This window comes from Telmatherina bonti, assembly GCF_933228915.1.
Source record: "Telmatherina bonti genome assembly, chromosome: 1".
Lineage (NCBI taxonomy): Eukaryota > Metazoa > Chordata > Actinopteri > Atheriniformes > Telmatherinidae > Telmatherina > Telmatherina bonti.
This window is the reverse complement of record NC_136619.1, coordinates 2831181-2844835: the sequence shown is the minus strand read 5'-3', so window position 1 is coordinate 2844835 and position 13655 is coordinate 2831181. Positions and strand designations below refer to the sequence as shown.

Genomic DNA, 13655 nt, shown 5'->3' with positions numbered 1-13655 from the left:
CCCCTCTGACCTGGAGACATCTAGAGGACAGTCCCTACCCCTCTGACCTGGAGACATCTAAAGGACAGTCCCTACCCCTCTGACCTGGAGACATCTAGAGGACTGTCCATACCCCTCTGACCTGGTGACATCTAGAGGACAGTCCCTACCCCTCTGACCTGGAGACATCTAGAGGACAGTCCCCACCCCTCTGACCTGGAGACATCTAGAGGACACTCCCTACCCCTCTGACCTGGAGACATCTAGAGGACAGTCCCTACCCCTCTGACCTGGAGACATCTAGAGGACAGTCCCTACCCCTCTGACCTGGAGACATCTAGAGGACAGTCCCTGCCCCTCTGACCTGGAGACATCTAGAGGACAGTCCCTACCCCTCTGACCTGGAGACATCTAGAGGACAGTCTCTACCCCTCTGACCTGGAGACATCTAGAGGACAGTCCCTACCCCTCTGACCTGGAGACATCTAGAGGACAGTCCCTACCCCTCTGACCTGGAGACATCTAGAGGACAGTCTCTACCCCTCTGACCTGGAGACATCTAGAGGACAGTCTCTACCCCTCTGACCTGGAGACATCTAGAGGACAGTCCCTGCCCCTCTGGAGACATCTAGAGGACTGTCTCTACCCCTCTGACCTGGAGACATCTAGAGGACAGTCTCTACCCTACTGACCTGGAGACATCTAGAGGACAGTCTCTACCCCTCTGACCTGGAGACATCTAGAGGACAGTCCCTACCCCTCTGACCTGGAGACATCTAGAGGACAGTCCCTGCCCCTCTGACCTGGAGACATCTAGAGGACAGTCCCTACCCCTCTGACCTGGAGACATCTAGAGGACAGTCCCTGCCCCTCTGACCTGGAGACATCTAGAGGACAGTCCCTACCCCTCTGACCTGGAGACATCTAAAGGACAGTCCCTACCCCTCTGACCTGGAGACATCTAGAGGACAGTCCCTGCCCCTCTGACCTGGAGACATCTAGAGGACAGTCCCTACCCCTCTGACCTGGAGACATCTAGAGGACAGTCCCTACCCCTCTGACCTGGAGACATCTAGAGGACAGTCCCTACCCCTCTGACCTGGAGACATCTAGAGGACAGTCTCTACCCCTCTGACCTGGAGACATCTAAAGGACAGTCCCTACCCCTCTGACCTGGAGACATCTAGAGGACAGTCTCTACCCCTCTGACCTGGAGACATCTAAAGGACAGTCCCTACCCCTCTGACCTGGAGACATCTAGAGGACAGTCCCTACCCCTCTGACCTGGAGACATCTAGAGGACAGTCCCTGCCCCTCTGACCTGGAGACATCTAGAGGACAGTACCTACCCCTCTGACCTGGAGACATCTAGAGGACAGTCTCTACCCCTCTGACCTGGAGACATCTAGAGGACAGTCCCTACCCCTCTGACCTGGAGACATCTAGAGGACAGTCCCTACCCCTCTGACCTGGAGACATCTAGAGGACAGTCCCTACCCCTCTGACCTGGAGACATCAAGAGGACAGTCCCTACCCCTCTGACCTGGAGACATCTAGAGGACAGTCCCTACCCCTCTGACCTGGAGACATCTAAAGGACAGTCCCTACCCCTCTGACCTGGAGACATCTAGAGGACAGTACCTACCCCTCTGACCTGGAGACATCTAGAGGACAGTCTCTACCCCTCTGACCTGGAGACATCTAGAGGACAGTCCCTACCCCTCTGACCTGGAGACATCTAGAGGACAGTCCCTACCCCTCTGACCTGGAGACATCTAAAGGACAGTCCCTACCCCTCTGACCTGGAGACATCTAGAGGACTGTCCATACCCCTCTGACCTGGTGACATCTAGAGGACAGTCCCTACCCCTCTGACCTGGAGACATCTAGAGGACAGTCCCCACCCCTCTGACCTGGAGACATCTAGAGGACACTCCCTACCCCTCTGACCTGGAGACATCTAGAGGACAGTCCCTACCCCTCTGACCTGGAGACATCTAGAGGACAGTCCCTACCCCTCTGACCTGGAGACATCTAGAGGACAGTCCCTGCCCCTCTGACCTGGAGACATCTAGAGGACAGTCCCTACCCCTCTGACCTGGAGACATCTAGAGGACAGTCTCTACCCCTCTGACCTGGAGACATCTAGAGGACAGTCCCTACCCCTCTGACCTGGAGACATCTAGAGGACAGTCCCTACCCCTCTGACCTGGAGACATCTAGAGGACAGTCTCTACCCCTCTGACCTGGAGACATCTAGAGGACAGTCCCTACCCCTCTGACCTGGAGACATCTAGAGGACAGTCCCTGCCCCTCTGACCTGGAGACATCTAGAGGACATTACCTACCCCTCTGACCTGGAGACATCTAGAGGACAGTCCCTGCCCCTCTGACCTGGAGACATCTAGAAGACAGTCTCTACCCCTCTGACCTGGAGACATCTAGAGGACAGTCTCTACCCCTCTGACCTGGAGACATCTAGAGGACAGTCCCCACCCCTCTGACCTGGAGACATCTAGAGGACACTCCCTACCCCTCTGACCTGGAGACATCTAGAGGACACTCCCTACCCCTCTGACCTGGAGACATCTAGAGGACACTCCCTACCCCTCTGACCTGGAGACATCTAGAGGACAGTCCCTGCCCCTCTGACCTGGAGACATCTAGAGGACAGTCCCTGCCCCTCTGGAGACATCTAGTGGACAGTCCCTGCCCCTCTGACCTGGAGACATCTAGAGGACAGTCTCTACCCCTCTGACCTGGAGACATCTAGAGGACAGTCCCTGCCCCTCTGACCTGGAGACATCTAGAGGACAGTCCCCACCCCTCTGACCTGGAGACATCTAGAGGACACTCCCTACCCCTCTGACCTGGAGACATCTAGAGGACACTCCCTACCCCTCTGACCTGGAGACATCTAGAGGACACTCCCTACCCCTCTGACCTGGAGACATCTAGAGGACAGTCCCTGCCCCTCTGACCTGGAGACATCTAGAGGACAGTCCCTGCCCCTCTGGAGACATCTAGTGGACAGTCCCTGCCCCTCTGACCTGGAGACATCTAGAGGACAGTCTCTACCCCTCTGACCTGGAGACATCTAGAGGACAGTCCCTGCCCCTCTGACCTGGAGACATCTAGAGGACAGTCCCTGCCCCTCTGGAGACATCTAGTGGACAGTCCCTGCCCCTCTGACCTGGAGACATCTAGAGGACAGTCTCTACCCCTCTGACCTGGAGACATCTAGAGGACAGTCCCTACCCCTCTGACCTGGAGACATCTAGAGGACAGTCTCTACCCCTCTGACCTGGAGACATCTAGAGGACAGTCCCTACCCCTCTGACCTGGAGACATCTAGAGGACAGTCCCTACCCCTCTGACCTGGAGACATCTAGAGGACAGTCTCTACCCCTCTGACCTGGAAACATCTAGAGGACAGTCCCTGCCCCTCTGACCTGGAGACATCTAGAGGACAGTCCCTACCCCTCTGACCTGGAAACATCTAGAGGAAAGTCCCTACCCCTCTGACCTGGAGACATCTAGAGGAAAGTCCCTACCCCTCTGACCTGGAGTCATCTAGAGGAAAGTCCCTACCCCTCTGACCTGGAGACATCTAGAGGACAGTACCTACCCCTCTGACCTGGAGACATCTAGAGGAAAGTCCCTGCCCCTCTGACCTGGAGACATCTAGAGGACAGTCCCTACCCCTCTGACCTGGAGACATCTAGAGGACAGTCCCTACCCCTCTGACCTGGAGACATCTAGAGGACAGTCTCTACCCCTCTGACCTGGAGACATCTAGAGGACAGTCCCTACCCCTCTGACCTGGAGACATCTAGAGGACAGTCCCTACCCCTCTGACCTGGAGACATCTAGAGGACAGTCCCTACCCCTCTGACCTGGAGACATCTAGAGGACAGTCCCTACCCCTCTGACCTGGAGACATCTAGAGGACAGTCCCTGCCCCTCTGACCTGGAGACATCTAGAGGACAGTCCCTGCCCCTCTGACCTGGAGACATCTAGAGGACAGTCTCTACCCCTCTGACCTGGAGACATCTAGAGGACAGTCCCTACCCCTCTGACCTGGAGACATCTAGAGGACAGTACCTACCCCTCTGACCTGGAGACATCTAGAGGACAGTCCCTACCCCTCTGACCTGGAGACATCTAGAGGACAGTCTCTACCCCTCTGACCTGGAGACATCTAGAGGACAGTCTCTACCCCTCTGACCTGGAGACATCTAGAGGACAGTCTCTACCCCTCTGACCTGGAGACATCTAGAGGACAGTCTCTACCCCTCTGACCTGGAGACATCTAGAGGACAGTCTCTACCCCTCTGACCTGGAGACATCTAGAGGACAGTCCCTACCCCTCTGACCTGGAGACATCTAGAGGACAGTCCCTACCCCTCTGACCTGGAGACATCTAGAGGACAGTACCTACCCCTCTGACCTGGAGACATCTAGAGGACAGTACCTACCCCTCTGACCTGGAGACATCTAGAGGACAGTCCCTACCCCTCTGACCTGGAGACATCTAGAGGACAGTCCCTACCCCTCTGACCTGGAGACATCTAGAGGACAGTCTCTACCCCTCTGACCTGGAGACATCTAGAGGACAGTCTCTACCCCTCTGACCTGGAGACATCTAAAGGACAGTCCCTGCCTCTCTGACCTGGAGACATCTAGAGGACAGTCCCTACCCCTCTGACCTGGAGACATCTAGAGGACAGTCTCTACCCCTCTGACCTGGAGACATCTAGAGGACAGTCCCTACCCCTCTGACCTGGAGACATCTAGAGGACAGTCCCTACCCCTCTGACCTGGAGACATCTAGAGGACAGTCCCTACCCCTCTGACCTGGAGACATCTAGAGGACAGTCTCTACCCCTCTGACCTGGAGACATCTAGAGGACAGTCTCTACCCCTCTGACCTGGAGACATCTAGAGGACAGTCCCTACCCCTCTGACCTGGAGACATCTAGAGGACAGTCTCTACCCCTCTGACCTGGAGACATCTAGAAGACAGTCTCTACCCCTCTGACCTGGAGACATCTAAAGGACAGTCCCTGCCCCTCTGACCTGGAGACATCTAGAGGACAGTCTCTACCCCTCTGACCTGGAGACATCTAGAGGACAGTCTCTACCCCTCTGACCTGGAGACATCTAGAGGACAGTCTCTACCCCTCTGACCTGGAGACATCTAGAGGACAGTCTCTACCCCTCTGACCTGGAGACATCTAGAGGACAGTCTCTACCCCTCTGACCTGGAGACATCTAGAAGACAGTCTCTACCCCTCTGACCTGGAGACATCTAAAGGACAGTCCCTACCCCTCTGACCTGGAGACATCTAGAGGACAGTCCCTGCCCCTCTGACCTGGAGACATCTAGAGGACAGTCTCTACCCCTCTGACCTGGAGACATCTAGAGGACAGTCTCTACCCCTCTGACCTGGAGACATCTAGAGGACAGTCTCTACCCCTCTGACCTGGAGACATCTAGAGGACAGTCTCTACCCCTCTGACCTGGAGACATCTAGAGGACAGTCTCTACCCCTCTGACCTGGAGACATCTAGAGGACAGTCCCTACCCCTCTGACCTGGAGACATCTAAAGGACAGTCCCTACCCCTCTGACCTGGAGACATCTAGAGGACTGTCCATACCCCTCTGACCTGGTGACATCTAGAGGACAGTCCCTACCCCTCTGACCTGGAGACATCTAGAGGACAGTCCCCACCCCTCTGACCTGGAGACATCTAGAGGACACTCCCTACCCCTCTGACCTGGAGACATCTAGAGGACAGTCCCTACCCCTCTGACCTGGAGACATCTAGAGGACAGTCTCTACCCCTCTGACCTGGAGACATCTAGAGGACAGTCCCTACCCCTCTGACCTGGAGACATCTAGAGGACAGTCCCTACCCCTCTGACCTGGAGACATCTAGAGGACAGTCTCTACCCCTCTGACCTGGAGACATCTAGAGGACAGTCCCTACCCCTCTGACCTGGAGACATCTAGAGGACAGTCCCTGCCCCTCTGACCTGGAGACATCTAGAGGACATTACCTACCCCTCTGACCTGGAGACATCTAGAGGACAGTCCCTGCCCCTCTGACCTGGAGACATCTAGAAGACAGTCTCTACCCCTCTGACCTGGAGACATCTAGAGGACAGTCTCTACCCCTCTGACCTGGAGACATCTAGAGGACAGTCCCCACCCCTCTGACCTGGAGACATCTAGAGGACACTCCCTACCCCTCTGACCTGGAGACATCTAGAGGACACTCCCTACCCCTCTGACCTGGAGACATCTAGAGGACACTCCCTACCCCTCTGACCTGGAGACATCTAGAGGACAGTCCCTGCCCCTCTGACCTGGAGACATCTAGAGGACAGTCCCTGCCCCTCTGGAGACATCTAGTGGACAGTCCCTGCCCCTCTGACCTGGAGACATCTAGAGGACAGTCTCTACCCCTCTGACCTGGAGACATCTAGAGGACAGTCCCTGCCCCTCTGACCTGGAGACATCTAGAGGACAGTCCCTGCCCCTCTGGAGACATCTAGTGGACAGTCCCTGCCCCTCTGACCTGGAGACATCTAGAGGACAGTCTCTACCCCTCTGACCTGGAGACATCTAGAGGACAGTCCCTACCCCTCTGACCTGGAGACATCTAGAGGACAGTCTCTACCCCTCTGACCTGGAGACATCTAGAGGACAGTCCCTACCCCTCTGACCTGGAGACATCTAGAGGACAGTCCCTACCCCTCTGACCTGGAGACATCTAGAGGACAGTACCTACCCCTCTGACCTGGAGACATCTAGAGGACAGTCCCTGCCCCTCTGACCTGGAGACATCTAGAGGACAGTCCCTGCCCCTCTGACCTGGAGACATCTAGAGGACAGTCTCTACCCCTCTGACCTGGAGACATCTAGAGGACAGTCCCTACCCCTCTGACCTGGAGACATCTAGAGGACAGTACCTACCCCTCTGACCTGGAGACATCTAGAGGACAGTCCCTACCCCTCTGACCTGGAGACATCTAGAGGACAGTCTCTACCCCTCTGACCTGGAGACATCTAGAGGACAGTCTCTACCCCTCTGACCTGGAGACATCTAGAGGACAGTCTCTACCCCTCTGACCTGGAGACATCTAGAGGACAGTCTCTACCCCTCTGACCTGGAGACATCTAGAGGACAGTCTCTACCCCTCTGACCTGGAGACATCTAGAGGACAGTCCCTACCCCTCTGACCTGGAGACATCTAGAGGACAGTCCCTACCCCTCTGACCTGGAGACATCTAGAGGACAGTACCTACCCCTCTGACCTGGAGACATCTAGAGGACAGTACCTACCCCTCTGACCTGGAGACATCTAGAGGACAGTCCCTACCCCTCTGACCTGGAGACATCTAGAGGACAGTCCCTACCCCTCTGACCTGGAGACATCTAGAGGACAGTCTCTACCCCTCTGACCTGGAGACATCTAGAGGACAGTCTCTACCCCTCTGACCTGGAGACATCTAAAGGACAGTCCCTGCCTCTCTGACCTGGAGACATCTAGAGGACAGTCCCTACCCCTCTGACCTGGAGACATCTAGAGGACAGTCTCTACCCCTCTGACCTGGAGACATCTAAAGGACAGTCCCTACCCCTCTGACCTGGAGACATCTAGAGGACAGTCCCTACCCCTCTGACCTGGAGACATCTAGAGGACAGTCCCTACCCCTCTGACCTGGAGACATCTAGAGGACAGTCTCTACCCCTCTGACCTGGAGACATCTAGAGGACAGTCTCTACCCCTCTGACCTGGAGACATCTAGAGGACAGTCCCTACCCCTCTGACCTGGAGACATCTAGAGGACAGTCTCTACCCCTCTGACCTGGAGACATCTAGAGGACAGTCCCTACCCCTCTGACCTGGAGACATCTAGAGGACAGTCCCTACCCCTCTGACCTGGAGACATCTAGAGGACAGTACCTACCCCTCTGACCTGGAGACATCTAGAGGACAGTCCCTACCCCTCTGACCTGGAGACATCTAGAGGACAGTCCCTACCCCTCTGACCTGGAGACATCTAGAGGACAGTCTCTACCCCTCTGACCTGGAGACATCTAGAGGACAGTCTCTACCCCTCTGACCTGGAGACATCTAAAGGACAGTCCCTGCCTCTCTGACCTGGAGACATCTAGAGGACAGTCCCTACCCCTCTGACCTGGAGACATCTAGAGGACAGTCTCTACCCCTCTGACCTGGAGACATCTAGAGGACAGTCCCTACCCCTCTGACCTGGAGACATCTAGAGGACAGTCCCTACCCCTCTGACCTGGAGACATCTAGAGGACAGTCCCTACCCCTCTGACCTGGAGACATCTAGAGGACAGTCTCTACCCCTCTGACCTGGAGACATCTAGAGGACAGTCTCTACCCCTCTGACCTGGAGACATCTAGAGGACAGTCCCTACCCCTCTGACCTGGAGACATCTAGAGGACAGTCTCTACCCCTCTGACCTGGAGACATCTAGAAGACAGTCTCTACCCCTCTGACCTGGAGACATCTAAAGGACAGTCCCTGCCCCTCTGACCTGGAGACATCTAGAGGACAGTCTCTACCCCTCTGACCTGGAGACATCTAGAGGACAGTCTCTACCCCTCTGACCTGGAGACATCTAGAGGACAGTCTCTACCCCTCTGACCTGGAGACATCTAGAGGACAGTCTCTACCCCTCTGACCTGGAGACATCTAGAGGACAGTCTCTACCCCTCTGACCTGGAGACATCTAGAAGACAGTCTCTACCCCTCTGACCTGGAGACATCTAAAGGACAGTCCCTACCCCTCTGACCTGGAGACATCTAGAGGACAGTCCCTGCCCCTCTGACCTGGAGACATCTAGAGGACAGTCTCTACCCCTCTGACCTGGAGACATCTAGAGGACAGTCTCTACCCCTCTGACCTGGAGACATCTAGAGGACAGTCTCTACCCCTCTGACCTGGAGACATCTAGAGGACAGTCTCTACCCCTCTGACCTGGAGACATCTAGAGGACAGTCTCTACCCCTCTGACCTGGAGACATCTAGAGGACAGTCTCTACCCCTCTGACCTGGAGACATCTAGAGGACAGTCCCTACCCCTCTGACCTGGAGACATCTAGAGGACAGTCCCTACCCCTCTGACCTGGAGACATCTAAGGGACAGTCCCTACCCCTCTGACCTGGAGACATCTAGAGGACAGTCCCTACCCCTCTGACCTGGAGACATCTAGAGGACAGTCTCTACCCCTCTGACCTGGAGACATCTAGAGGACAGTCCCTACCCCTCTGACCTGGTGACATCTAGAGGACAGTCCCTACCCCTCTGACCTGGAGACATCTAGAGGACAGTCCCTACCCCTCTGACCTGGAGACATCTAGAGGACAGTCCCTACCCCTCTGACCTGGAGACATCTAGAGGACAGTCCCTACCCCTCTGACCTGGAGACATCTAGAGGACAGTCCCTGCCCCTCTGACCTGGAGACATCTAGAGGACAGTCCCTACCCCTCTGACCTGGAGACATCTAGAGGACAGTCCCTACCCCTCTGACCTGGAGACATCTAGAAGACAGTCTCTACCCCTCTGACCTGGAGACATCTAGAGGACAGTCCCTGCCCCTCTGACCTGGAGACATCTAGAGGACAGTCCCTACCCCTCTGACCTGGAGACATCTAGAAGACAGTCTCTACCCCTCTGACCTGGAGACATCTAGAGGACAGTCCCTACCCCTCTGACCTGGAGACATCTAGAGGACAGTCTCTACCCCTCTGACCTGGAGACATCTAGAGGACAGTCTCTACCCCTCTGACCTGGAGACATCTAGAGGACAGTCCCTACCCCTCTGACCTGGAGACATCTAGAGGACAGTCTCTACCCCTCTGACCTGGAGACATCTAGAGGACAGTCCCTACCCCTCTGACCTGGTGACATCTAGAGGACAGTCCCTACCCCTCTGACCTGGAGACATCTAGAGGACAGTCCCTACCCCTCTGACCTGGAGACATCTAGAGGACAGTCTCTACCCCTCTGACCTGGAGACATCTAGAAGACAGTCTCTACCCCTCTGACCTGGAGACATCTAGAGGACAGTACCTACCCCTCTGACCTGGAGACATCTAGAGGACAGTACCTACCCCTCTGACCTGGAGACATCTAGAGGACAGTCCCTACCCCTCTGACCTGGTGACATCTAGAGGACAGTCCCTACCCCTCTGACCTGGAGACATCTAGAGGACAGTCCCTACCCCTCTGACCTGGAGACATCTAGAGGACAGTCCCTACCCCTCTGACCTGGAGACATCTAGAGGACAGTACCTGGGGACCCACAGCGTCCCGCCGACCGGCAGCAGAGTGACGGCTTGCAGCGGTTCTGCATCTGGCTTGCTTCTGGTTTCCTCTGCAGGGTCCGGATCTGACTCTGGGTTTGTAGGTCTGTTCTGGTCCTGGTCCTGGTTCTGGCCCGGTTCCTCTTGGTCAGCAGCGGAGGGCATAAAGCTGTCGCTGCGTAGCGAGCAGCGGTCTCTGGTGCTGGAGGTGTTGGACTGGGCCAGTTCCAGGGAGCAGCTGGAGGACATGGAGCAGTAGTCCGTCAGCGAGTCCTGGTTCTGGAGGATCTGGGTCCCCGCCTCCTCGCTGTGAATCACCGTCAGCCCTCCATCAGTCTGCTCCTGCTTTTCCTCGTGCTCCGCGGTGTCGGCACCTCCTCCTCCCCCCGTGGAGACGCGAGGAGGACGATGGATGGCGAAGACGTCCCGTAGCGGACTGCTGTCCTCACAGCTGGAACCACATTGTTACAGTTTTTACACTCTGAGAAATTTTACATTAATTTATTTATTAAAACCAAACATTTATTAAATTTGATCATTTTCTTTTTTTTAATTTTTTATTATTATTTATTTATTTGTCTTCTTTTCATATAAAAAACGACACACTGAAGTAACATTAGCTGAAAGTCACATCCAGAAACAACTGATCATATCTTCAGCTCTGATTTTTATTGATTTCTGTTTATTTGGATGAATTCTGTGTTGCAGGTGTTCAATCCTCCCACCTGTAGGTGGCGCAGAGCTCATAGGAAGCAGCGTGAAACAGCAGCAGAGCACTGCTGTCGTTCAGCATCCACACCACCTCCTCTCCCCACAGACTCAAGCTCGTTACCATGGATACAACGGAAGACGGCGGGCTGTAGGGTTCCAGTCGCCGGACCGGATCCAGGCTCAGCGGGTCGATGACGAGCACACCAGGACCGTTGCAGAACCACAGCTGGTGAAGACGGCTCAGCTGTTAGCAGACAAGAACCACTTTCACCATCTTCATTCCTACCTGTCCAGCTGCTCACCTGAGAGCCACTGCTGACCAGAGCCATGCTCCTGACTGGGTAGGGCCTCTGCCTCGGGTCCGAGTCCTTCAGACCGAACATGGTCTTGTTTAGTGTATGTGAGCACAGGTAGGTCTCCCCCTCCACAGGAAGCTCTTCCACCACGCTGTAGACCGCCACCAGGCCGTCCGACATCCCCGCAAACACTCGGTCAAGGTTCTGAGGAAACACAAACACTAAACTGAACCAAACCGTCCTGAGTGTTTCCCGGAGACAGACCTGGACCAGTCTCCTGCGCGGTCCAACACCCTACTGGGTCGATCAGTAAATGTTTATTTATTCAGAACCTTTCAGGATAAAACAGGTTTATTGTGTTTTTTCAGAACCTGAAGGGAAACGAGTGACAGGAGGACATGTCCATCACCTTAACCTCCTGGTTCCTCCAGGTCTAGACATAGTCAATCGCTGACCTCCGGTCCGCTAGAGATTACCTCCGGTCCGCTAGAGATTACCTCCGGTCCGCTAGAGATTACCTCCGGTCCGCTAGACATTACCTCCGGTCCGCTAGAGATTACCTCCGGTCCGCTAGAGATTACCTCCGGTCCGCTAGAGATTACCTCCAGTCTGCTAGAGATTACCTCCAGTCTGCTAGACATGACCTCCGGTCCGCTAGAGATTACCTCCGGTCCGCTAGAGATTACCTCCGGTCCGCTAGACATTACCTCCGGTCCGCTAGAGATTACCTCCGGTCCGCTAGAGATTACCTCCAGTCCGATAGAGATTACCTCCGGTCTGCTAGAGATTACCTCCGGTCCGCTAGAGATTACCTCCGGTCCGCTAGAGATTACCTCCGGTCCGCTAGAGATTACCTCCAGTCCGCTAGAGATTACCTCCGGTCTGCTAGAGATTACCTCCAGTCCGCTAGAGATTACCTCCAGTCCGATAGAGATTACCTCCAGTCCGCTAGAGATTACCTCCAGTCCGCTAGAGATTACCTCCAGTCCGCTAGAGATTACCTCCAGTCCGCTAGAGATTACCTCCAGTCTGCTAGAGATTACCTCCAGTCCGCTAGAGATTACCTCCAGTCCGCTAGAGATTACCTCCAGTCCGCTAGAGATTACCTCCAGTCCGATAGAGATTACCTCCAGTCCGCTAGAGATTACCTCCAGTCCGCTAGAGATTACCTCCAGTCCGCTAGAGATTACCTCCAGTCCGCTAGAGATTACCTCCAGTCCGCTAGACATGACCTCCGGTCCGCTAGAGATTACCTCCGGTCCGCTAGACATGACCTCCGGTCCGCTAGAGATTACCTCCAGTCCGCTAGAGATTACCTCCAGTCCGCTAGAGATTACCTCCAGTCCGCTAGAGATTACCTCCAGTCCGCTAGAGATTACCTCCAGTCCGCTAGAGATTACCTCCGGTCCGCTAGAGATTACCTCCAGTCCGCTAGAGATTACCTCCAGTCCGCTAGAGATTACCTCCAGTCCGCTAGAGATTACCTCCAGTCCGCTAGAGATTACCTCCAGTCCGCTAGACATGACCTCCGGTCCGCTAGAGATTACCTCCGGTCCGCTAGAGATTACCTCCAGTCCGCTAGAGATTACCTCCAGTCCGCTAGACATGACCTCCGGTCCGCTAGACATGACCTCCAGTCCGCTAGAGATTACCTCCAGTCCGCTAGACATGACCTCCAGTCCGCTAGACATGACCTCCAGTCCGCTAGAGATTACCTCCAGTCCGCTAGACATGACCTCCAGTCCGCTAGAGATTACCTCCAGTCCGCTAGAGATTACCTCCAGTCTGCTAGAGATTACCTCCAGTCCGATAGAGATTACCTCCAGTCCGCTAGAGATTACCTCCAGTCCGCTAGAGATTACCTCCAGTCCGATAGAGATTACCTCCAGTCCGCTAGAGATTACCTCCAGTCCGCTAGAGATTACCTCCAGTCCGCTAGAGATTACCTCCAGTCTGCTAGAGATTACCTCCAGTCCGCTAGAGATTACCTCCAGTCTGCTAGACATGACCTCCAGTCTGCTAGAGATTACCTCCAGTCCGCTAGAGATTACCTCCAGTCCGCTAGACATGACCTCCAGTCCGCTAGAGATTACCTCCAGTCCGCTAGAGATTACCTCCAGTCCGCTAGAGATTACCTCCAGTCTGCTAGACATGACCTCCAGTCTGCTAGAGATTACCTCCAGTCCGATAGAGATTACCTCCAGTCCGCTAGAGATTACCTCCAGTCTGCTAGACATGACCTCCAGTCCGCTAGAGATTACCTCCAGTCCGCTAGAGATTACCTCCAGTCCGCTAGAGATTACCTCCAGT

The 13655-nt window shown here is 55.1% G+C and overlaps 1 protein-coding gene across 3 annotated transcripts in view; it reads right to left on the bottom strand.

Annotated features, from left to right (window-relative positions):
* The window catches only part of lrrk1 (leucine-rich repeat kinase 1), a 331059-nt gene that overhangs the window by 53202 nt on the left and 264202 nt on the right, over positions 1-13655 (bottom strand). For all 3 annotated transcript variants that reach the window (XM_079247905.1, XM_079247906.1, XM_079247907.1), the window contains 3 exons: positions 11352-11549; positions 11064-11275; positions 10328-10789 (listed from right to left, as the gene is read on the bottom strand). In XM_079247905.1, coding sequence (XP_079104031.1) covers positions 10328-10789; positions 11064-11275; positions 11352-11549 — 872 coding nt within the window. The remainder of the gene's footprint in view (positions 1-10327; positions 10790-11063; positions 11276-11351; positions 11550-13655) is intronic.